This window comes from Balaenoptera musculus, chromosome 5 (assembly GCF_009873245.2).
Source record: "Balaenoptera musculus isolate JJ_BM4_2016_0621 chromosome 5, mBalMus1.pri.v3, whole genome shotgun sequence".
Taxonomy (NCBI): Eukaryota; Metazoa; Chordata; class Mammalia; order Artiodactyla; family Balaenopteridae; genus Balaenoptera; species Balaenoptera musculus.
This window is the reverse complement of record NC_045789.1, coordinates 138,328,694-138,351,288: the sequence shown is the minus strand read 5'-3', so window position 1 is coordinate 138,351,288 and position 22,595 is coordinate 138,328,694. Positions and strand designations below refer to the sequence as shown.

At 53.7% G+C, this 22,595-nt stretch overlaps 1 protein-coding gene across 5 annotated transcripts in view; it reads left to right on the top strand.

Moving 5' to 3' along the window:
• RGS12 (regulator of G protein signaling 12) overlaps positions 1-22,595 on the top strand; it is a 121,847-nt gene that overhangs the window by 14,394 nt on the left and 84,858 nt on the right. For all 5 annotated transcript variants that reach the window (XR_005019928.1, XR_005019929.1, XM_036852322.1 and 2 more), the window contains exon 2: positions 14,564-16,541. Coding sequence is in view for 3 of the 5 variants with exons in the window: in XM_036852322.1 (XP_036708217.1) it covers positions 14,664-16,541 (1,878 nt within the window). In the remaining 2 variants the exon portion in view is untranslated. The remainder of the gene's footprint in view (positions 1-14,563; positions 16,542-22,595) is intronic.

Below are 22,595 nucleotides of genomic sequence, written 5' to 3'. Positions count from 1 at the left end.
ATCCTAGAGGCCCAGATGTTCAATGAGAAGGTCTCTTTACGGGGCGCTGTCCATCTCTTACACCTTTCCTCACACGCAGCAGTTTGCACGCGACATCACACGCACGAGGACTCTGCCCTGAACAGAAGAGGAAGGTGAGGTGAGGAGTTGGCTTTTGGGGACGTTCGGGTTCTTGTGGGTGGTTGCTCGGAAGAGAGTCAGGTGGCAGGAGGTGACAGTGATGACGAGTTCAGAGCAGGTGTGGAGAGGAGGAGGTGGATGCAGGCGAGCTTGCCCAGGGGGACAGCTCAGCCGTGCGGGAGGAATGCAAGTGGGGTGAAGACAGGGCCACGCTGGCGGTCATACTCATGGCAGGTCCGTGTCTCCCCTCTCCTGTGTCACATAGATTCAGTTAGGCTAATTGGATTTTAGTTTTGGGGCTTTCTGTATGCATTGCTTGTGAACACATGACACCATATGCTCAACAAGTGTCTGGCCCTGTGGTCTGAAAACTCCTGACGGTTGTTTCCCTCCTTAAGTAGAAATGTGTCAGTCTGCTCTGGCACTTGAACCTCAGGACCATCCCTCAGGGTATAGGTCGTGTACTTGGAAGAGGCAGGTGACCCGAGTGGAGAGCGACCCGTGGTCCTGGCCGCCTGGCCCGGCCCACCGTGGCTCCCTGCTTCTCTTGGGTTGGGTGTCTGCAGGGACTTGGGTGCCTGGGAACTCTGCGTGTCTCACCTGATGGGCGGTTCGGCTGCCAGCTGCCCTTGGAGGTGTTGGGCTGGGTTCAGGGGTTCAGGGCTGATGAGGTTTGGGGATAGGGAATGAGGGTGGGATCCTAGCTTCATTTCAGGGAAGAAACGTGCCAGAGTGGATCTTCGCCAGTTTTCTGATGTTTGGCTCGCTCTGATCCCTTTCCCTCTTCTGAGTTGGTGCTGATCCAGACCTCTGTTGATGGATGTGGTGATGGGACGAGCCTCACCTTCTGCCCTGGACTTGCAGTTGGACCTGCTTTCGTGCCGCCAGGGCAGGGGGTCTTGCTGAGGCCTCACCCCCTTGCTGATCCCCATCCCAGCTCCGGCAGAGTCTCCTGAGACCCCACAGCAGTGGTGGGGGCCTGCCGCAGGGCACAGGTCTCCTCTGTTTTGTCCCCGCGGTGGGGCAGGATTGATGTGGGTCTGGAGAGAGAAGGCAGCCTTCATTTTTGTACAGCTGGGAATTAGGTGTTCCTGATGACGGTGGCCTGCGTAGAAAAACCCATTGCCCTCTTCAGTTAACTTTTTTTTTTTTTCTGCTTACAAAAGTCATATCTATTCTTTTTAGAAAGTTTAGACATTGTGGACTAAAGTAATTAAATTCTAACACTTAGAGACAGCGAGGCCATGTCCTGGACAGTTATTGGCTCAGCAGGTGCTCACTGAGCATTCTTCCCGCTCCAGCGGGCACAGGATGTGAGTGCGGAGACCTCCTGCTGCACCTGCACCCCCCCCCCTGCACACCTGCACACCTGCACAGCTGCACCTGCACATCACGTGTCATCTGGGCTAGTGGGTGGTCTGGGAGGGACGTTCCAAAGGGGAGGGTGCAGGCGAGGCTGATGTAGGGGTGAGGGACTCGAGTCCTCGGGGAACTGCGTGGGGTGCTACTTTGTCCACCGGGCCCTGTGACTCCTCAGACCGTGGAAGAGTGAGGGTGAGCCTGGCCTCTGCCTGCCCCCCAGGAAAGGTGCTCTGTGGTCTCCGTTGTACAGGAGCAAGGTCATCATCTGACCAGTGTCACACGAGTGATAATGGCTGGGCCCCCAGCATCCAGCTCCGCAGTCCAAGGGCCCTGACTGGAATGGTCTGCTGTGCTTTGTCTCAGCTATATTGCACAGGCAGAAGGTGGGCCCCCCAGTGTGGACTCCCCAGGACGGGCTGCCCCCAGGATGGGCCCCCCCCAGGATGGGCTCCCCCCCAGGATGGGCTCCCCCAAGATGGGCTCCCCCAGGATGGGCTCCTCTAGGATGGGCTCCCCAGGTTGGCTCCCCCCAGGATGGTCCCCCAAGGATGGGCCCCCCAGGATGGGCTCCTCCAAGATAGGCTCCCCCAGGATGGCCCCCCAGGATGGGCTCCCCTAGGATGGGCTCCCCTAGGATGGGCCTCCCCAGGATGGGCTTCCCCAAGATGGGCTCCCCAGGTTGGCTCCCCCCAGGATGGGCTCCTCCAGGATGGCCCCCCAAGATGGGTCCCCCTAGGATGGCCCCCCCAGGATGGGCTCCCCCAGGATGGGCCTCCCTAAGACGTGCTCCCCAGGATGGGCTCCCCCAGGATGGGCCCCCCAGGATGGCCCCCAAGGATGGGCTCCCCCAGGACGGCCCCCCCCAGTGTGGCTCCCCAAGGATGGGTCCCCCTAGGATGGCCCCCCAGAATGGGCCCCCCAGGTTGGGCTCCCCCAGGATGGGCCCCCGGAGGATGGGCCCCCCCCAGGACGGGCTCCCCTAGGATGGGCCCCCCAGGATGGCCCCTCCAGAACAGGCTCCCCCCGGACGAGCCCCATTGTCTCTGTTCCTCTTCCCAGAACAGCGCTGCCTGCACAGCAAAGGCTTCCTACGTGTTTGTGGGGCAGACGTGGACAGACAGCTATAAGTAGAGCTATTTTAGTCCCTCTGGTATTCAGGAGAGGGGTGTAAAATTCTACACTCAGAAGGTACTGCCCGACCAGAGGTCCTCTTAAAAAGAGCCCTTCCTTCTTTTTCCAGAGGCCGAGAAGTCCTTTGGGGGGAGTGTGACACGTGCTCCTGGCCTGGTGTATCCGGACTCCGGCCACTGATCAGCAGGTGGGGGAGGGTGGTTCCGGGAGCACCGCCCGCAGCGCACCTGTCTGTCTGTCTGGCTGTCGAATTCAGTCTGTGCCTCTGCTGACGTGTGCGTGGGGCCCGGGGCCCAGCCCTCCTGAGGCCACTCCGCACTGGGTGAGAGGCTGTGTCACGGGTGAATAAAAAGAACCCCCCCGAGTCAGGCAGACGGGGACTCTGCTTTCAGCTGAGGGGCGGCCGGTCCCTCCTGACGGCCGGCGCAGGGGTGGCTGTGGACTCACAGTGCCTTGTTTCAGCGTCTCCCTTGTGTGTGCCTGACCATCACGCTCAAATGGCCGGACTGGACGTGCTGCTTTTTCTGGCTCCCCTCACCTTTTAGAGCTGCCACAGGTTGAAGTTCTGGCCGGGGCTACGTTAATAGTACAGCCCACTCACGTAAGTGCCTGGTGAGCGTGGCCGGTGTACCCACACCTGAACACCCAGCCTTGGCCTCCACCTGCCTGTTGCCTATTCAGCAAGTGTGCGGGAGCCGGAGCACCTTGAGGGCTGGGCTCTGCTGTCCTCAGACACCTGCTGGCAGGTTCTCTTCCTTCATGTGAGACCTTTCTCTCTGAAGGTTTGGTGGGACTTCTTCACTTACCCTGCTTAGCACTTGGTGGGCCCTTTGAATTGAAAGGTTCTTGTCTTTCTGTAGCTCTGGGAAGTGGTCCATTAGTTTTTGGACCAACAAGGCAGAGAGGTGTTATTGGGCAAACACTGACCACCACGAATGTATTCAGTCAATCCATCCACCCACCATTCATCCATCTCCCAATCCCCGTCTGTCCATCCCTCCATCCATCTATATATTCATCCATCCCCATCCCACACCCACTCATCCATCCCCCATCCATCCACCCATCACCCCATCCACCCATCCGTCCATTTATTCACCCATCCCCCATCCATCCTTCCATCCTCCCATCCCCCGTCCATCCTCCCATCCCCCATACATCTCCCCATTCTCCCCATCCATCCGTCCCTACATTCTCCCATCCATCTCCCCATTCCCCATCTGTCCATCTGTCTATCCCTCCACCCATCCACCCATCACCAAAGCTGTGTCCCCTGGCACTGTGGTAACCAGTTTCTTGTGCAGAAGCAGCCTGGTTGCAAAGCATTCCCTGAGATTAGGCATAACTTGTGGCTTGAGACTTGGCAATGAAACCACAGTGCTTTTCTCTGTTTTGGGGACCTGAGCACGGTGACCTGTGTCCCCTGAGTCATGGGGGGTGGGACTGGGGGGAATCTTACCTTTGTTTTAGCTGCTATTGGATCCCTCTTCTATTTCTTCCAGTTTCTTTCTCTCCTTTCCTGCTTTTTTTTTTTTTTTAAGTCAAATGAGGTCAAATATCCCACCAAATGCTAAAATCTGGCTTCAATTTCAGCTGCCTCCAAAGTTCTCCAAAGAGAATTTTGTGTTTTCCACATAAGCTACAATTTAAGTCATCCAACCCCAAATACACCCTACTCATTTGGGAAAACCCTTTCCGGCTGCCCTGTGGGTGATGCAGTGACAGATGAACAGAGAGGCTTTCCACTGAATTTAGCCACGTGCTTTCCTTCCCCCGGTGGCCCCTGGATCCATCCTCTCGGTCTCTTAGCTTTCCTGTGGTGCTCCATCTCCTGGTGCTTCTGTGGAGACTGCCCCGGACTGTCCTCCAGCCCTGGGTTATTGTGGGTTTTTGCAGACTCTGTTTCCATGGTTGTTCCCTGTTTGTGATAACCTTTGCTTGAGGCTGCATCTTTTTGTTTTGCTTTGTTTTGTTTTTTGCAGGGCAAATATTTTATTTATTTATTTATTTAATTGAAGTATACTTGATGTACAATATTATATGTTACTGGTGTACAATATTATATGTTACAGGGGTACAGTATAGTGAGTCACAATTTTTAAATGTTATACTCCATTTATAGTTATTATAAAATATTGGCTGTATGCCCTGTGTTGTACAATATATCCTTGTAGTTTATTTTATACATAATAGTTTGTACCTCTTAATCCCCTACCCCTATATTGCCCATCCCCACTTCCCTCTCCTCACTAGTAACCACTATTTTGTTCTCTGTATCTGTGAGTCTGTTTCTTTTTTGTTATATTCACTAGTTGTATTTTTTAGATTCCACATATAAGTGATATTTACTGTAATATAAATGATATTCTGCATGTAAGTGATAAGTATTTGTCTTTCTCTGTCTGACTTATTTCACTTAGCATAATACCCTCCAAGTCCATCCATGTTGTTGCAAATGGCAAAATTTCATTCTTTTTTATGGCTGAGTAGTATTCCAATGTATGTATATACCACATCTTCCTTATCTGTTCATCCATTGATGGACATTTAGGTTGCTTCCATATCTTGGCAATTGTAAGTGATGCTGCTGTGAACACTGGGGTGCGTGTATCTTTTTGAATTAGAGTTTTTGTTTTTTGGGGGGTATATACCCAGGAGTGGGATTGCTGGATCATATGGTAGTTCTATTTTTAGTTTTTTGAGCAACCTCCATACTTTTTTCCATGGTGACTGCACGAATTTACATTCCCATCAACGGTGTACGAGGGTTCCCTTTTCTCCACATCTTCGCCAACATTTGTTTTTTTTTTAAATTTTTTTATTTTTGGCTGTGTTGGGTCTTCGTTGCTGTGCATGGGCTTTTCTATTTGCGGTGAGTGGGTGCTACTCTTCGTTGCAGTGGTGGGCTTCTCATTGTTGTGGCTTCTCTTGTTGCAGAGCACGGGCTCTAGGCATGCGGGCTTCAGTAGTTGTAGCACACAGGCTCAGTAGTTGTGGCTTGCGGGCTCTAGAGCACAGGCTCAGTAGTTGTGGCGCACGCACTTAGTTGCTCCGTGGCACGTGGGATCTTCCTGAGCCAGGGATCGAACCCATGTCCCCTGCATTGGCAGGCGGATTCTTAACCACTATGCCACCAGGGAAGCCCCCAACATTTGTTATTTGTGTTCTTTTTTATGATAGCCATTCCTTTTTTAAAATTAAAAAAAATTTTTTATAGGAGTATAGTTGCTTTTATAATAGCCATTCTGACAGGTGTGAGGTGATATCTCATTGTGATTTTGATTTGCATTTCCGTGATGATTAGCAATATTGAACATCTTTTCATGTGCCTGTTGGCCATCTGCACGTCTTCTTTGGAAAAATGTCTATTCAGGTCTTCTGCTTATTTTTTTAATCAGATTTTTTATGTTGAGTTGTATGAGCTGTAACCCCTGATCGGTCATATCATTTGCAGATATTTTCTCCCATTCAGTAGTTTATTTTTTCATTTTATTGATGGTTTCCTTTGCTGTGCAGAAGCTTTTAAGTTTAATTAGGTCCCATTTGTTTGTTTTTGCTTTTATTTCCTTTGCTTTAGGAGACAGATCCAAAAAATATTGCTATGATTTATGTCAAAGAGTGTTCTGCTGTGTTTTCATATAGGAGTTTTATGGTTTCTGGTCTTACATTTAGGTCTTTAATCCTTTTTGAGTTTATTTTTTTATGTGGTGTTAGAGAATGTTCTAATTTCATTCTCTTACATGTAGCTGTCCAGTTTTCCCAACACCACTTATTGAAGAGATTGTTTTTTCTCCATCATATTGGGTTGGCCAAAAAGTTAGTTTGGGTTTTTCCATAACATCTTATGGAAAAATCCAAATGAACTTTTTGGCCAACCCAATGTATTCTTGCCTCCTTTGTCATAGATTAATTGACCATATGTGTGTGGGTTTATTTCTGGGCTCTCTATTCTGTTCCATTGATCTATGTGTCTATTTTTGTGCCAGTACCATACTGTTTTGATTACTGTAGTTTCGTAGTGTAGTCTGAAGTCAGGGAGTGGGATTCCTCCAGCTCTGTTCTTCTTTCTCAAGATTATTTTGGCTATTCGGGGTCTTTTGTGTTTCAATACAAAATTTAAAGTTGTTTTATTTCTGTGAAAAATACCTTTGGCATTTTAATAAGGATTGCTTTGAATCTGTAGATTGCTTTGTGTAGTATGGACATTTTAACAATATTAATTCTTCCAATCTATGAATATGGTATATCTTTCTATCTGTTTGTGTTGTCTTCAATTTCTTTCATTGGTGTCTTATAGTTTTCTGAGTACAGGTCTTTTACCTCCTTAGGTAGGTTTATTCCTAGGTTTTTTATTCCTTTTGATGCAGTGGTAAATGGGAGTGTTTCCTTAGTTTCTCTTTCTGATAGTTCATTGTTAGTGTATAGAAATGCAACAGGTTTCTATATATTAATTTTGTATCCTGCAACTTTACTGAATTCATTGATGAGCTCTTGTAGTTTTCTGGTGGTGTGTTTAGGATTTTCTGTGTATAGTATCATATCATCTGCAAACAGTGGCAGTTTTCCTTCTTCCTTTCCAATTTGGATTCCTTTTATTTCTTTTTTTTTCTCTGACTGCTGTGGCTGGGACTTCTAAAACTATGTTGAATAAAAGTGGCAAGAGTGGACATCCTTGTCTTGTCCCTGATCTTGGAGGAAATGCTTTCAGCTTTTCACCATTGAGTATGATGTTAGCTGTGGGTTTGTCATATATGGGCTTTATGATGTTGAGGTAGGTTCTCTCTATGCCCACTTTCTGGAGAGGTTTTTTGTTTTTTTAAATAATAAATGGATGTTGAATTTTTTCCGAAGCTTTTTCTGCATCTATTGAGATGATCATATGGTTTTTATTCTTAAATTTGTTAATGTGGTGTATCACAATGATTGATTTGCATATAATCACAAATCCTTGCATCCCTGGGGTAAATCCCACTTGATCATGGTGTATGATCCTTTTAATGTATTGTTGGATTCGGTTTGCTAATGTTTTGTTGAGGATTTTTGCATCTGTATTCATCAGTGATATTGGCCTGTAATTTTTTATTCTTGTGATATACTTGTCTGGTTTTGGTATCAGGGTGGTGCTGGCCTCATAGAATGAGTTCGGAAGTATTCCTTCCTCTGCAATTGAGGCTGCATCTTTTTGACTCTCCACGTGCCCTGATTGGGATTTTGGGAGTCCTTCTGGGATCCCCCACTTGTGTTGGCCTCTGCCTGTGTGACTGGGGAGATAGTGGGCCGGTCACCAAGAGGGTGTGGCTTTGGGAAAGAGGGTTTGTTTTTGTTTCGACTGTTGAGTTTGAGGTGCCCCCAAGCTTGCAGGAGAGGTGTGGGCGGCGATCAGCAGGTGGGAGACCCCCACCTTGTGGTGGGTGTGATTGCCCAGGGGGAGGGGAGAGAGGCCGAGTGGAGGAGCCCTGGGGGGAGGTAGGCGTGCTGAGTCTGCTGAGAAGTGGGGAATGAGGACTGAGCATGTCTGGGGGCCCAGCTTGTGAGGTCCTCGGTGGGTGGCATGAGGAGTGTTTGGAGGCACGAAGGGCTGGAGGCCCCCAGTGTGGATAAGCCCTTAAGAAGCTGCCAGGGGGAGAAGCAGCGTAGCCCTGGGTTATGAGGAGTCAACTGAGGGGTTATACTCCTTTTAGGGCTAGAGAGGCTTGGGTGTTTTCAGACCCAGGCGGGCGGTGTCGGATCCCCGAGGTGGTGGGGATGGCGTCGAGGGCCTGGGGGAGAAGCTGGCCTGATGGAGGGGGAGGGTGTGCGCTGCGGAGGGAGGGCCTGCGGGGTGTCTTTCTTCTCTGGAAAGGAGGGGACAGGCCACGAGCCGAGGGCAGGGAGGCGACGGCCGGGTGGGTTTGGGTGGTCGTGAGTAACCAGCGGAGAGTTGCGGGGTTGACGGGAGTGCTGAGAGCCCCGGGGCTGGGAACGTGGCTTTGGACAGGGGCCTGGGCGCCCTGTGTCGTGGCGGCCCCGCAGCACCTGCTGTGGAGAAAGCCCAGGCCATTCCTGCGGGGGGGGGGTCCCCCGGGGTCCCCGGATGGGGGCGGAGGACATGAGTGGGGGGACAGGAGCGTGCCTGGTCTGATGCCTGGCGGGCGGGGTGGAGGGAGCGGAGGCGGACGGGAGAAGCAGGATGGCTGAGGGGGCTGGTGCGACGGGGGGCTCCGGGGCGCGGGGGCAGCGTGTGGCCGCAGAGGAGCAGGCTGGACACGGGTGACCGCGAGAGCGGCCGCTGAAGTGAGGAGGAGGAGGAGGGATGGAGAAGGCTGGGGGTGGGATGTCCAGGTGGATGGAAGGTGTCGGGGACAGGGGGACGGTGAGGCGGGGTGGGAGGGACGGCCTGGAGGGGGAAGTGGGGATGACCGAGGCACTGCCTGGTGCCTAGAAGGGTGGGTGGGCTTAGGCGGACGTCGGGGCCGAGGAAGAGAAGCGTGCTTCCAGCAAAGGTGTGTTTGGGTGTCGACACGCAGAGAGAGGTGATGGGCAGCTGAGAGCGCAGGAAATGGGTTTGGCGCTCGGGAGAGAGTTCCGGGGTCAGGCCTTGGGGTCACCCACGTGGGGGCTTTGAGTTCAGAGAGGAGGTGGGTCCTCAGGGAGAGGGGACAGGGACCAGGGGGCCGACAGCGCTGCCCCATGTGCAGAGCGCAGCAGCTGGGCTGCCTCCCTGGAGGGTCCCCTGGGAGCCGCTCAGCAGGCCGCGTGGCCCGAGCAGCAGCTGTGCAGACGCCCTCAGGAAGCTGCTGCCGTCGGAGCCTCCGGTTCCCCGTCCCCGGTCCCCTGCGGAGAGGTCTTCACAGGAAGGGACCGTTCCCTCCTGAGGCAGCCCCGTGTCTGGCCCAGTCCCACACACAGTGGGCGCCCGGCGACACCGATGACCAGGTGAAGGGTCTCACCGACGTCGGTGGGGGCTGTCAGGTGGCAGGCAGTGGAAGAGGGGCCCTTTCAGGACAAAAGCTTGGCAAGGGCGTTGGTTGTTGGTGGCAGTAAGGGGCCCGGAAGTGGCCTTGATGCGCGGAGTCCACCCGCAAATCCTCCCAGGTGGTTCGGGCCCTGCTGCAGGCGGGGTGGCCGTGGGCTCGGGAGGGCTTCGCGGGGGTCGGGAGCGGGCACTGGAATGGACCGGCGGGGATGAGGCGGCCGGGACACAGGGACCACCAGCGTGCATCCTGGCGTGGGTCTGCCGGCGGTGTGCTGGGTCCTCCGCGCGTGTGTGTGTCCCCGAGGGGTGTCAGGGGGAGGCGGTGTCTGGCGGGGCTGGCGCCGTGAGCACTGCTGGGGTGGTGGTTGCAGGTAGCTGCTGGGACACAGTGGCTTTGGGGATGGGTTTGAGGAGCAGGGGTCTGCTGGTGGGCACGTCCCACCACTGCTCCGCTTCCTCTCCGAGCCCCTCTGCACGGGGAGAGAGAAAGCCCAGAGCAGCCGGGTTCAAGTCCACCTCTGACACTGATTAGCCGTGCAGCTGAAGACAAGTTACTTAACTTCTCTGTGCCTCCGTTTCCTCATCTGCAAAATGCGAATAATCGTACCTACCTCATAGCGACGTTTCACACACACGAGTTAGTAAGTGTAAAGCCCCCAGAGCGGCGCGGTGCACGCTGTGGACCGTGCAGCTTCCCCACTGCCGCCGTTACGCGGCTGTCTTGCCCTTATTCCTGGACTTCCCGCTTCTCCTCAGTGTGCTGGGTGCTTTCTGCCTCGTGGTCCTCAGTTTCTCTCCCTCCCGCTCGCTTCTGCGCCTGTTGTGGTTGTTCTTTGTTGCTTTGGTCTTTTGACCCCGTGCTCAGCTCGGCCCATTGCCCCGTAAACATCTGTCGCCTTTGCGGCACAGCCATGAGACCTGCAGCGCCGTCCCCACAGATTGCCCGTCTGCACGGGCAGAGGTGGAGGCCGAACTGCGGCTGTGCCAGTCACCCCCTCCTGGGATGGCTTTCCTGGCCCGTCTGCTGCAGACTCCTGGGCACCCGAGCACAGGGCTGGGGCTGGCACTTGCCCTGCTCGGGAGTGATGGCTGTCGCCTCCTCTTGCCCCTCCCTCTCTGGGGACGGCGGGCTGCTGGAGCAGGGCTGGGACCCGCTCTGTAGCTGCTTGGTCTGGGGCGCTGCCGGGCCCAGGTAGGCACTCACTCCGTGCCTGTGAGTGGAGAAATTCATCAGGACAGGGCTCATTTTGTGCCAGATCTAAACCGTGGAAAGGCGTAGGCACCTGGTGTTTATTTCTAGATCTCATTGGTTTGAAGGACGAGTGGCTGACGGTGGTAGCGGGGTGTGGAGAGAGGGGAGGCCCTGGTGTGCTAGCTGACTGAGCCATTAGGAGGTGGCCCTTGGAAGGAGCACTTCTTTCCGACCAGGTTACCTTTTCTGCGAAACAAGGAGGCTGGCTAATTAGATGACGTCTTCATCCGCTCCGCTGCTGTAACAGAATTCCCTACACCGAGGGGCTTAAACCACAGGCGTTTATTTCTCCCAGTTCTGGGGCTGGAAGTCCGAAATCAAGGCGCTGGCAGATCCGGAGTCTGGTGAGACCCACTTCCTGGTTCCTCACATGGTGGAGAGCAGAACGCAGGGGCTCCTGTGTCTCCTCTGGAGCCACAAGGACACTAGTCCCGTCGTGGGGGGCTCCACCCTCATGACCTCATCCAACCTGATCGCTGCCAAAGGCCCCGCCTCCAGATCATCCCACTGGGTTAGCATCTCCACGTATGAATTTGGGGATACAAACATTCAGCCCGTAGCAGACGGTCTCAAGTCGGGGTGTTCCAAGTGCTGTCACCCACGTGCGGATCACCTGGGCCGTGCGCGGTGGGTCGGGACTGGCCTCTGCCCAGAGCTCGGAAGCCGGGGCCTCTGAGTGCAGGAGCGGGAGCGGGAGCCTGGGTGGCAGATGTGCCTGGTGAGGTTGGAAACTAGCGCCCTGTGGTTTCTTCTGAATTTCACTGTCTGTTCCACCAGTTTTACTATTAATCGGTACAGTTTAAGGAAAAATTAACCTGTAGGCTGGATTACAAAATGTGATTATTAGGTATCAAGATATTACTAGTATGAATTAGAAACTATTTTTGATCAATAGAAGAACACAGCAGTAAGAGTCTAATAGAAATGTTTGGGTAAACCACCTACAAGACTGTCATTGGCTATTGTGTCACACAGTGTTGTGTGTGACTCCATGGGGGTCGGATGAATCATGGAGTAATTCTGCATATAAAACTGGGAAATTATTTTTTTCATACAAGCAACATCTGTTACTGTTTGGAAGAGAAAGCCGGGGTTTTTCTGTTCCTGGAGGAACCGGTGGGGCCTCGCTAACCCTGTCCCAGGGAGTTCACGGTGGCAGCCTACATTGTCGGGAGCCAGGCGCTGCTGCGAATCCAGGGTGACCTCCCATCTCGGGACCCTTCACTCCATCACATCTGTAAGGTCCCCTCGGCCATGTGAGGTGACAGGTTCCAGGGATCAGGACGTGGTGTCTCTGGGGTGTTGTGTAGCCCACACCCCTTTAGAAGATCCAATGAGAAGACCCTGAAGCACAGTTCATGGCAGACTTTAATATACACATTTTTTTTTTAAATTTTTAAAAAAAATTTATTTATTTATTTATGGCTGTGTTGGGTCTTCGTTTCTGTGCGAGGGCTTTCTCTAGTTGTGGCAAGCGGGGGCCCCTCTTCATCGCGGTGCGCGGGCCTCTCACTATCGCGGCCTCTCTTGTTGCGCAGCACAGGCTCCAGACGCTCAGGCTCAGTAGTTGTGGCTCACGGGCCCAGTTGCTCTGCAGCATGTGGGATCTTCCCAGACCAGAGCTCGAACCCGTGTCTCCTGCATTGGCAGGCAGATTCTCAACCACTGCGCCACCAGGGAATCCCCAATATACACATTTTTAATGATGAATATTAAATAGTTAAATTCCAGTCCTAATATTTAAATGATTAATTTAGCATCACTTAGATATTGAATAACATGGTAGTTTATAAATAAATTGCTCTTTTCACTCTTACTGTCATAAAATAATTCTACTCAAGCATGTGTCCTGCAGGTCAGTGTTTTGTCACTTGCAGCTGCTCCTGGAGTCATTGAATAATATACTTCCCATTTTGTCCAGTTCTTTCACTTTTTGTTGTGTATACATCAGTTACTCTGAGTTACGCTTCTGTTACTGGAAACTTTATCCCAAGACATGAGAATTTCTCCTGACAACTTTAAAACAATTATTTAAAAAACATATACTCTTTAAAAAACGTGTTCTATTATGTTTTGGATCTTCACAATACAATCCCTCACTGTATTGCTTTTTTTTTTTTTTTTAATCCTAACATTTTCTTCCCTTCTTTTTTTTAAATTTATTTATTTTTGGCTGTGTTGGTGTTCGTTTCTGTGCGAGGGCTTTCTCTAGTTGCGGCAAGTGGGGGCCACTCTTCATTGCAGTGCGCGGGCCTCTCACTATCGTGGCCTCTCTTTTTGCGGAGCATAGGCTCCAGACACGCAGGCTCAGTAGTTGTGGCTCACGGGCCTAGTTGCTCCGCGGCATGTGGGATCTTCCCAGACCAGGGCTCGAACCCGTGTCCCCTGCATTAGCAGGCAGATTCTCAACCACTGCGCCACCAGGGAAGCCCTGTATTGCTGTTTAAAGCGATCTCTAAAGGGTTTTGTGGGGAGAGGAGTCCTCCCAGCGGGCCTGGCTGCCGCCCTCTGCGAGGCCTGCGTGCGGGGCTGGCCCTGGGCTGACGTCCGGGAGCTGGGGTGTCGGGATGGGGGGCTTCCTGGGCCTCCCCTGTTGTGTCTGTGCTGACACCCTTCCCTCCTCCCCGGGGCTGGAGTTCAGTGTGTGCCCGACAGAGGGGCCTGCGGAGCCTGCGGGCCCCCAATGAGAGCCCCGGTTCTGAGTCTCTGACGAGCTTCCCTGGGGACAGCGTGTCGCTGGGGGTGGAACGCAGCCCGCGTGACTCCATGGGACGGGGTTCTGGAAGCTGGCGCCTGTTTCCTCTGGACCTCGTCCCCGGGCCCTCTCCCTTGGGTGGTTCTGCTTCACAGCCCTTCACTGTGATGGTTCAGAGCCCCGAGTATACGTGAGCCCTGCGTGTCCTCCTGCTGGAAACCCAGGGGTGGTCTTGGGGATCCCGACATGGGTTTGTTTTCAATGACAACCAGTACTTTCCATTGTGAAGTCATCCTCCTGGAGCAGTTAAGTTTAAATTCTTTTGCTCTTTTTGGTTGTTTCATCTGTGCTGTCAGGCAGCCTCTATAGTATCAGGTTGGCCAAAAAGTTCCTTTCGGTTTTTCTGTAACATCTTATGGGAAAACCCAAACGAACTTTTTTAGCCAACCCAATATTTCAGACTAATGTGTTTTCCCCACACGGTGCTTTGTTCAAAATAAATTACTTGAGGGAGGGTGGTGGATATGAGGGAAAACAAGCTGACACCCCTTCCTGGAGAACTTTGTGTGGAGGGAGCTTGTGATCAAAGATGGGGCTGGACTAGGGGTCATGCAGCTGCCTTTCCACCCTCGGCTCTGCCCCTGGCTCAGCACGTGGCAGGGAGCTCCGGGGAGCCGGGCACCGGTCCTCGGAGCACACCCTTGAGTGATTAGGGTCCAAGGGCTCTCCTCTTTCCATCCAGACAGGGAGGAAGCAGAATCTGCGGCAGTCCTGTGTTCCTCAAACCCGGGGTGGTATTAGCCTCGGCGAGATCGGAGTTGGGAAGGATACCAGCCCTGGGAAATGCCTTCTGCTTTGGAAGATTTCTTTGGCAGACTAAGATTTGTTGCACAGAGATAGTGCGTCTCCTTCACGTTGACATTTGTGTGGCAACGAGAGACTCTTCCTGTGACGGTTTTGTTGTGAATTATCTTTTTATGTTTGGGTAGTAGCAGTAAGCAGTATAAATATGAGATCTTTAACAATGAGCTTTATTCTTCTTCCTTAGGGCATTATTTCAAGGAGAACTATGGTAGCTTCCAGCATTCCCTGAACCATGGATCTGCTGGCATAGTGAGCTATGCTCCTGGTCTCGGAAGCACTTTGAGATGTACAGAGCGGGGGACCTGGGGGAGCGGCCGCTGCTCGGGACGGCGCCCCCCCGGATGCGGAGCGTGGAGGTGGCCAGAGGAAGGGCGGGGTACGGATTCGCGCTTTCCGGGCAGGCGCCCTGTGTGCTCAGCTGTGTCATGAGAGGCAGCCCTGCGGATTTTGTGGGCCTCCGTGCTGGCGACCAGATACTTGCTGTCAACGAGATCAACGTGAAGAAAGCGTCCCATGAAGACGTGGTGAAGTTAATTGGGAAATGTTCTGGTGTCCTGCACATGGTGATCGGTGAAGGCATCGGCCACCTGGAGTCCTGCTCCAGTGATGAAGAGGTTGGATTTTATGAAGGAAAAGGCTGGCTGAAGCCCAAACTCGACTCTAAGGCATTAGGTATAAACAGAGCAGAGAGAGTCGTTGAGGAAATGCAGTCTGGAGGGATTTTCAACATGATCTTTGAAAACCCTGGTCTTCGAGCAAGCAGTTCAGAGCCCTTGAAGTTGAAACAAAGATCCCTTTCAGAATCAGCCACTGGGCGATTTGACCTTGGCCATGAAAGTGTAAATAATCCAAATAGCAGCCTGCTTTCTAAGGAGGAGATACCGAAAGTTGTGAACGATGATTCTGTTTTCAGCGTTGGGCTGGAGACTCATGAAGACTTCGGGGTGGACGCAAGCATTTTGAACGTGGCCATGGTTGTGGGCTACTTGGGCTCCATCGAGCTGCCGTCCACCAGCTGCAGCCTGGAATCGGACAGCGTGCAGGCCATCCGGGGCTGCCTGCGGCGCCTGCGGGCCGAGCAGAAGATCCACTCGCTGGTGACCATGCAGATCATGCACGACTGCGTGCAGCTCTGCACGGACAAGGCCGCTGTCCTGGCCCGATACCCGGCCGAGAGGCTGGCGTTCAGCGCCGTGTGCCCAGACGACAGGAGGTTTTTTGGGCTGGTGACCATGCAGGCGGCCGATGACGGGAGCCTGGCGCAGGAGGAGGAGGGCGTTTTGCGGACGTCCTGCCACGTGTTCATGGTGGACCCGGACCTGTTCAGTCACAAGATCCACCAGGGCATCGCCCGGCGCTTCGGGTTTGAGTGCACGGCCGACCCCGACACCAACGGCTGCCTGGAGTTCCCCGCGTCCTCGCTCCCAGTCCTGCAGTTCGTCTCCGTGCTGTACCGGGACATGGGCGAGCTGATCGAGGGCGTGCGGGCCCGGGCCTTTGCGGACGGGGACGCGGACGCTCACCAGAACACCAGCACCAGCAGCAACAGCGACAGCGGCATCGGGAACTTCGCCCACGAGGACAGAAGCAGCCGAGTGCTCGTGGTGGACCTGGGCGCCGGCTCGAGCAGGCACGGCCCCGGCGGCAGCGCCTGGGAGGGTGTGGTCGGGAGGGGCTCCCAGCCCTGGGGCGCCCCCTGGAACGGGGCCTTCGGCCACGACCCCGAGGGGGCCCCGTTTGAGGCCGCTCCGCAGGCCGACAGGTGCCGGGACCTCGGTAAGCACCTGGGGCCCGCTCCTCACGTGGAAGGCCCCCCGGCCTCCTTGCGGTGCTCGGTCCCTCCTTCCAAGAGGGGCGCTGCGGGCCCCGGTGGTGGCTTCGGCCAGCGGTGGCTCCCGGTCCACGTCCTGCAGGAGTGGCAGTGCGGGCACACCAGCGACCAGGAGTCTTACACGGACTCCACCGACGGCTGGTCCAGCATCAACTGCGGCACGCTGCCCCCTCCCATGAGCAAGATTCCCGCTGACCGCTACCGGGTGGAGGGCAGCCCCGCGCAGCCCCCGCCCAGCACCCAGAAGAGGGACTGGGCCAGGAAGGCTCTCGGGATGCAGACCATTTTCGGCCCCCATCGAAGTGTTAGGAAGACTAAGGAAGACAAAAAGGTAAGCCTGTTAGGGGAGGGTCAGGAAAGGTGAGGGTGGTTTCATAGCTCGATCAGTTACTGATGAACGACGGCACCTTCATGGCCCAGTTCCCAGTTCTGCCTTCCTCTGGCTGCCCTGGTGGCCTGTGTCGGCTTCAGGGCGTGTCTGCCTGGATTTGCCCTGGCTCTGGGCGGGGCGGGGCGGGGCGGGACGTCGGGTGGGACAGGTGGTGGTGGAAGAGATGGTGACCTCCCGGCCAGGGTGAGGCCCTCCTCCCTGCTCCCCACCCTTTCCTGCTGCCCTGGGTGTCGGAGGGGCCTGTCCCGGCAGCCCCTTTGAAGCCCACTTCGTCTCTGGCCCCAGTGGCTGAGGCCTCACGCCCTTTTGAAGCAAGAAAATTCTGGAAGCACAGAGACTGGTCGCTTCAGGACGGGGAGCTTCACCTTGGTGTTTCCTTCATTGAGAAAGTCCTGCTACGAGAAAAACACCAGCTGAAGTTGGCAGTGGCTCGTGGCTCGAGCGTCAAACAGCTGGGGGCGGGGCCGGGAGCTTGGTTCGGAGTGGGGGGGAGGGACTCAGCGCAGCAGGAGGGCTGGCCCTGCAGGCCGGTGGTGCTGGCATCTGTGCTGGGGGGCCGGCTGAGCCGCAGCCGCGGGTGAGAGGCGGGCTGGCCCTCAGCTCAGCTGGCTTGGAAGGAACCCTTCTCAGAGGACCTTTGTGATTTAAAACACCTTTTCTGGGTTTGTTCCCACAAGAAAACCCTCCAAAGACTGGAGGAGCGCTGTGGCCTGGGCTGTGGAGTTTGTTGAACGTTCTGTTCAGGATCCGTCCCCTTTCCAAGTCTTATTATTTTTCATCGTAGAACACATCAGAGAAAACTTAAAGACGAAGGAAAGGACAGGCCTCCCATAGTTTTAGCTCCCCTAAACGACCATGTAACACTGTGATGTATCTAAGCATAGATTTGTGCTTTTGTAAACACAGTTGTAGTCACGCAGGTTTTGACTGAATTCCTAAAGTGGCCGGGCTAGCGGGACTTCTGCCCTGTGCTCACCTTCCCTCCCGTTCCCTCGGTGGAACTGCACGGGCTGGGGTCTCCTTCCACCTGCGGTGCGGGCAGTGTGGGCGGTGCGGGCGGCAGCTGCGGCCTGGGCTTCCCTGTTGGTTGGGGGAGGGCTTGGGGAGGGAAGGCCCTGGAAGGTGGCTAAAATGTTATCAGAAATTGGGGAATTCACCACCTCTTTGAACACATATCCCACAAATGGGTTTTCTCCATTGCCACTGCGCATGTGAATTGTTACACTTGCAGGAATAAATGGTGTTTGTCTGGCGGACTGCGGTGCACCCTCATGTCCGTTCACTTGGTGGCAAGTCTCAGGCTCCCCACAGGGGCTCTGACCTCAGGAGACCCAGAGACAGGGTGCCGTGCTCCCCGCTCTCCAGGCGAGGTGACCCGTCCTCGAGGGCTAAGTGACTTGTCTAAGGCTCAGCAGTCAGGACGAAGCAGGTTCATGAGTCAAACCTTGGGCTTCGTCGTCTCTTTCGTTTTAAAGACTTTATTTTTAAGAGCAGTTTTAGGTTTATAATGAAATTGAGAGGAAGGCACAGAGAGTTCCCTCTACCCTCAAAGGCGCACAGCCTCGCCACCATCATCATCCCTCACCGGAGGGAGGGATCCCTCATCCCTCACTTGTCACAGTCAGTAACCCCGGAGCCCATAGTTTATATGAGGGTCGCTGTTGGTGGTGCGCATTCTGTGGGCTTGAACAGTTTATAGTGACGTGTGTTCACCATTGTAGAATCAGACAGGGTGGTTTCACTGCCCTAAAAGTCCTCCGTGCTCTGCCTGTTCAGCCCTCCCCTGCCCTCCCCCAGCAACCACTGATTTTTTTCCCTGTCTCCGTAGTTTTGCCTTTTCCAGTTGTCGTATAGTTGGAATCATACAGTCTGTAGCCTTTTCAGATTGGCTTGTTTTACTTAATAATATGCATTGAAGTTTCCTCCATGTCTTTTCATGGCTTGATAGCTCATTTCTCTTTAGCACTGAGTACTATTCCGTTATCTGGAGGTACCACAGTTTATGTATCCATTCACCTTCTGAAGGACACCTTGGTGGCTTCCAAGTTCCAGCAACTATGAGTAAAACTGTTATAAACATCTGTGTGCATGCAGGTTTTGGTGTGGACATAAGTTTTCAACTCCTCTGGGTAAGTACCAAGGAGTGGGATTGCTGGCTCCTGTGGTGAGAGAATGTTTAGCTTTGTAAGAAACTGTCTTCCAAGGTGGCTGCACTGTTTTGCGTTCCCACCAGCAATGATGAAAGTTTCTGTTGCTGCACATTTTGGCCCCAGTTTGGTGTTGTCAGTGTTCAGAGTTTTTGCCGTCCTGACACGTATGTAGTGGCATCTCACTGTTGTTTTACTTTGCATCTCCCTTGATGACATGTGAGGTTGAGCATCTTTTCATATGCTTACTTGTCATCTGTATATTTTCTTTGGTGAGGTGTCTGTTAAGATCTTTGGCCTATTTTTATCAGATTGTTTTCTTACTGTTGAGTTTTGGTTTTTTTTTCAAGAAATAGGCCTTGGGCTTCCCTGGTGGCGCAGTGGTTGGGAGTCTGCCTGCTAATGCAGGGGACACGGGTTCGCGCCCTGGTCTGGGAGGATCCCACATGCCCGGAGCGACTGGGCCCGTGAGCCACAACTACTGAGCCTGCGCGTCTGGAGCCTGTGCTCCGAAACAAGAGAGGTCACGATGGTGAGAGGCCCGCGCACCGCGATGAAGGGTGGCCCCCGCTTGCCGCAACTAGAGAAAGCCCTCGCACAGAAACGAAGACCCAACATAGCAATCAATCAATCAATAAATAAATCTTTAAAAAAAAAAAAGAGGCCTTTAGTTCCTTTATTTTAATATAAATTTATTTATTTATTTGTTTTTAGTTTTGGCTGCGTTGGGTCTTCGTTCCTGCGCGCGGGCTTTCTCTAGTTGCGGCGAGCGGGGGCTACTCTTCATTGCGGTGCGCGGGCTTCTCCTTGCGGTGGCTTCTCTTGTTGCAGAGCACGGGCTCTAGGTGTGTGGGCTTCAGTAGTTGTGGCATGTGGGCTTCAGTAGTTGTGGCACATGGGCTCAGTAGTTGCGGCTTGTGGGTTCTAGAGTGCAGGCTCAGTAGTTGTGACGTACGGGCTTAGTTGCTCCACAGCATGTGGGATCTTCCCGGTCCAGGGATTGAACCCGTGTCCCCTGCATTGGCAGGCAGATTCTTAACCACTGCGCCACCTAAGAGTTCTTTGTTTATTTTGAGTAACAGTCCTTCATCAGATGTGCCTTTTGCAAATATTTTCTCCCATTCTGTGGCTTTTCTTTTCATTCTCTTGATATTGTTTTTCACAGAGTAGAAGTTTTAAATTTTAATGAAGTCCAGCTTATCAGTTCTTTCTTTGGTGGATCGTGCCTTTGGTGTTGTACCAAAAAGGCATCACTAAACCCACGGTCATCTGGGTTTCCTCCTGTGCTATCTTCTAGGAGTTTTATGGTTTTTTATTTTATATCCAGGTCTATGATCCGTTTTGAGTTCACTTCTGAAGGGTGTACGGTCTGTATCTAGATTCCCTTTTTTTTTTTGCAGGCGGATATCTCTTGTTCCAGCACCATTTGTAGAAAAGACAGTCATTGCTCCCTTGTATTGTCTGTGCCCCTTTGTCAGAGACCAGTGGACTATACTTAGGAGGGTGTTGGGCTTCTTTTTAATGTTCTTTAACCTTCAACAAAAATGTTGTGGAAACGAAGGTATTGGCTGTTATTGCTTATACTGTAACAAAAGAATGAAGTACTTGACATGGGATTGATGTTTCCAGTGCTGGAAAATAGCAGTGTAGTGTTCACTGTTTGCAGTGTGCTTTATTTCCTTATTTGATCTATGAGCTCATTATCTTACTGACAAGGAGAGTAGGGTTTATACACATTGAGCGACTTGCCCACAGTCAGGTGGCGTTCCTTTCGTGATGTGATGGGACACACGATTTATCTAAAAATAAGTAGTAATAAATTGTATTGTATTGCATTCCAGCTCTAATCTCTGGAAGTGTATCCGTGGCTCTTTGCTAACTGGGTTCCCCTGCATTATTAGCGCAGTCTAATCCCACAGCCCCTGCTGGAGCGGCAGAAGCTTCCAGGGTCCTAAGGTGGGTCTTCTGATGTCCCTCCTGGCCTGGCTTGAGCTGGCCGGTGGCTTGTCAGGATGAGCAGAGGACAGGTCAGGAAGGGATGGAGGAAGGAAGTGCTGGAAATGCGAAGAGGAAGAGGCGTTAGGAGCAGGAGGGGGAGATGCCAGAGGTCGTGGAAGGTCGAGTAGTCGGTGTCCGGAGTTACTGTAAATTCCTCTCTGTGGTGACAGTGGCTTCAATGTCTTACTTTGTGCAAAATCAGGCTGTGTCCGTCAGGATCTGGCCAGGAGACAGAAAACACACCCGCGAGTTGAACGGGGAGACGTTAGAGTGAAGGGTCGGTAGCCAGACCAGAGGTGGCCCGCTGGCATGAGACCACTAACGGAACCGCAAGGAGGGAGCAGCAGAGGGGGCGGGGCCAGCAGCCAGGCGGAGACTTAGAACCGAGAGGAGGCGGCCGTGGGGCTGCAGCCAGGCTGCCCGGGAGCAGGCTGCCGGAGAACGGAGAACGACGGCCCCGAGGGGGATGCGGGCGCAGCCAGCCCCCGCCGCGTGGAAGGCAGCCCGACGGGAGCCAGCGCAGCCCCTGCCGGCGGAGCCGGCCGTCGAGCCCGCGCCGGCAGAGCACCGTCTGCAAGGCCCAGCCCCGGTGTCCGACGCTGGCAGAGAGGTGTGGGCTTGGCGCTGCGAGGCGAGAGGCCCGGACGCCTGGCTCAGCCCAGCAGCTGGCGCCCTCTGCACGCTCCGGCTGATCTTGGCGCAACGAGAACCGCAGCAGGGCGGCCCGCACGGCGCGCAGCTGTCCTAGGAGCGGAGATGCGCTCTCCCCTCCTTGCTGTTTGTTGTTGTTTGTTCAGGGGCTTTTCTGCGCAAATTCTGTCCGGTGCATTCTTTGTTGTGTGTGGCCGCGAGGTCTCGGCTTGGTTCGCTTAGAGGTCAGCTAGTGACTGGGCAGAGATTTCCTTCGATGCCTGGAGCCGGTCAGTCTCGGTCTTTGCCGAGGGACCTGTGTGTGTGGAGCCTTCAGCGCTCAGCCAGGCAGCTGATGGCCCTGCTTGGGCCTCCACTCCTGCCGGTGCAGCCGTAGCCCTGTGCATGGGCACAGCCCTCCATGGCCTTGTGGATTCTGGGGAAACCTTGGAGCTTTTCACACCCCTAGTGGACTTCTCACCCCCCAGCTTCTCCTTTTAAGGCAGCCTTGGCTGCCTGTGCCCCTGATCCCAGGCCTGGGGAGCGGCCACTGCCAGGACGCCCTCCCCATAGCGCCCTCTCTCTCTCTCTCTCTCTCTCTCTCTCTCTCTCTCTCTCTCTCTCTCTCGCAGCCCTAGGATGGTCTTTAGTGGTCTCTGTGTTTATGATTGCTTCCATGTTATACTCGACAACCCTTTGTATTAAATGTTCCCTTTGAAACTCTGGCACGCAGCCCTTCTATTCTGTATGCACAAAGGAAGCCAACTCTTAGAGGGACTATACCACTGCATTCAGTCACCAGCTGGTCTCTAAGTCCTATCAGTTCTCCGTCCAGACAGTCATCTTTTCAGGATGCTCCTTTACCAGGGCTTCGTCACTGTCTTCTTGGTCCTTTATACCCTAGCTCAGTCCAGATCTCGGCTTTCTGGGACCCCTTGGCTTTCTGGGACCCCTTACTCCTGTGGACGCCTGGAGGGAAACTGGCCAAAGAGAAGGCCCACTTTTCCACGCTTGCTCGTTCAGGTGGACACCTCTCCGCCTCTCAGGCTCTTTTATTACGCTGGTCAAGTGGGAGGTTTGCAGAGGGAATGCTCGGCATTTTGACCCCCTCCCAGTAACATCCAATGCTCTGACTCCTAGTGCACCGACCCGGGCAATGCTCCTGAACTGTTTCCTCGATGGGGAGCCGTGGGATGCTGGGCTGGGGGCTGGGAGCCCA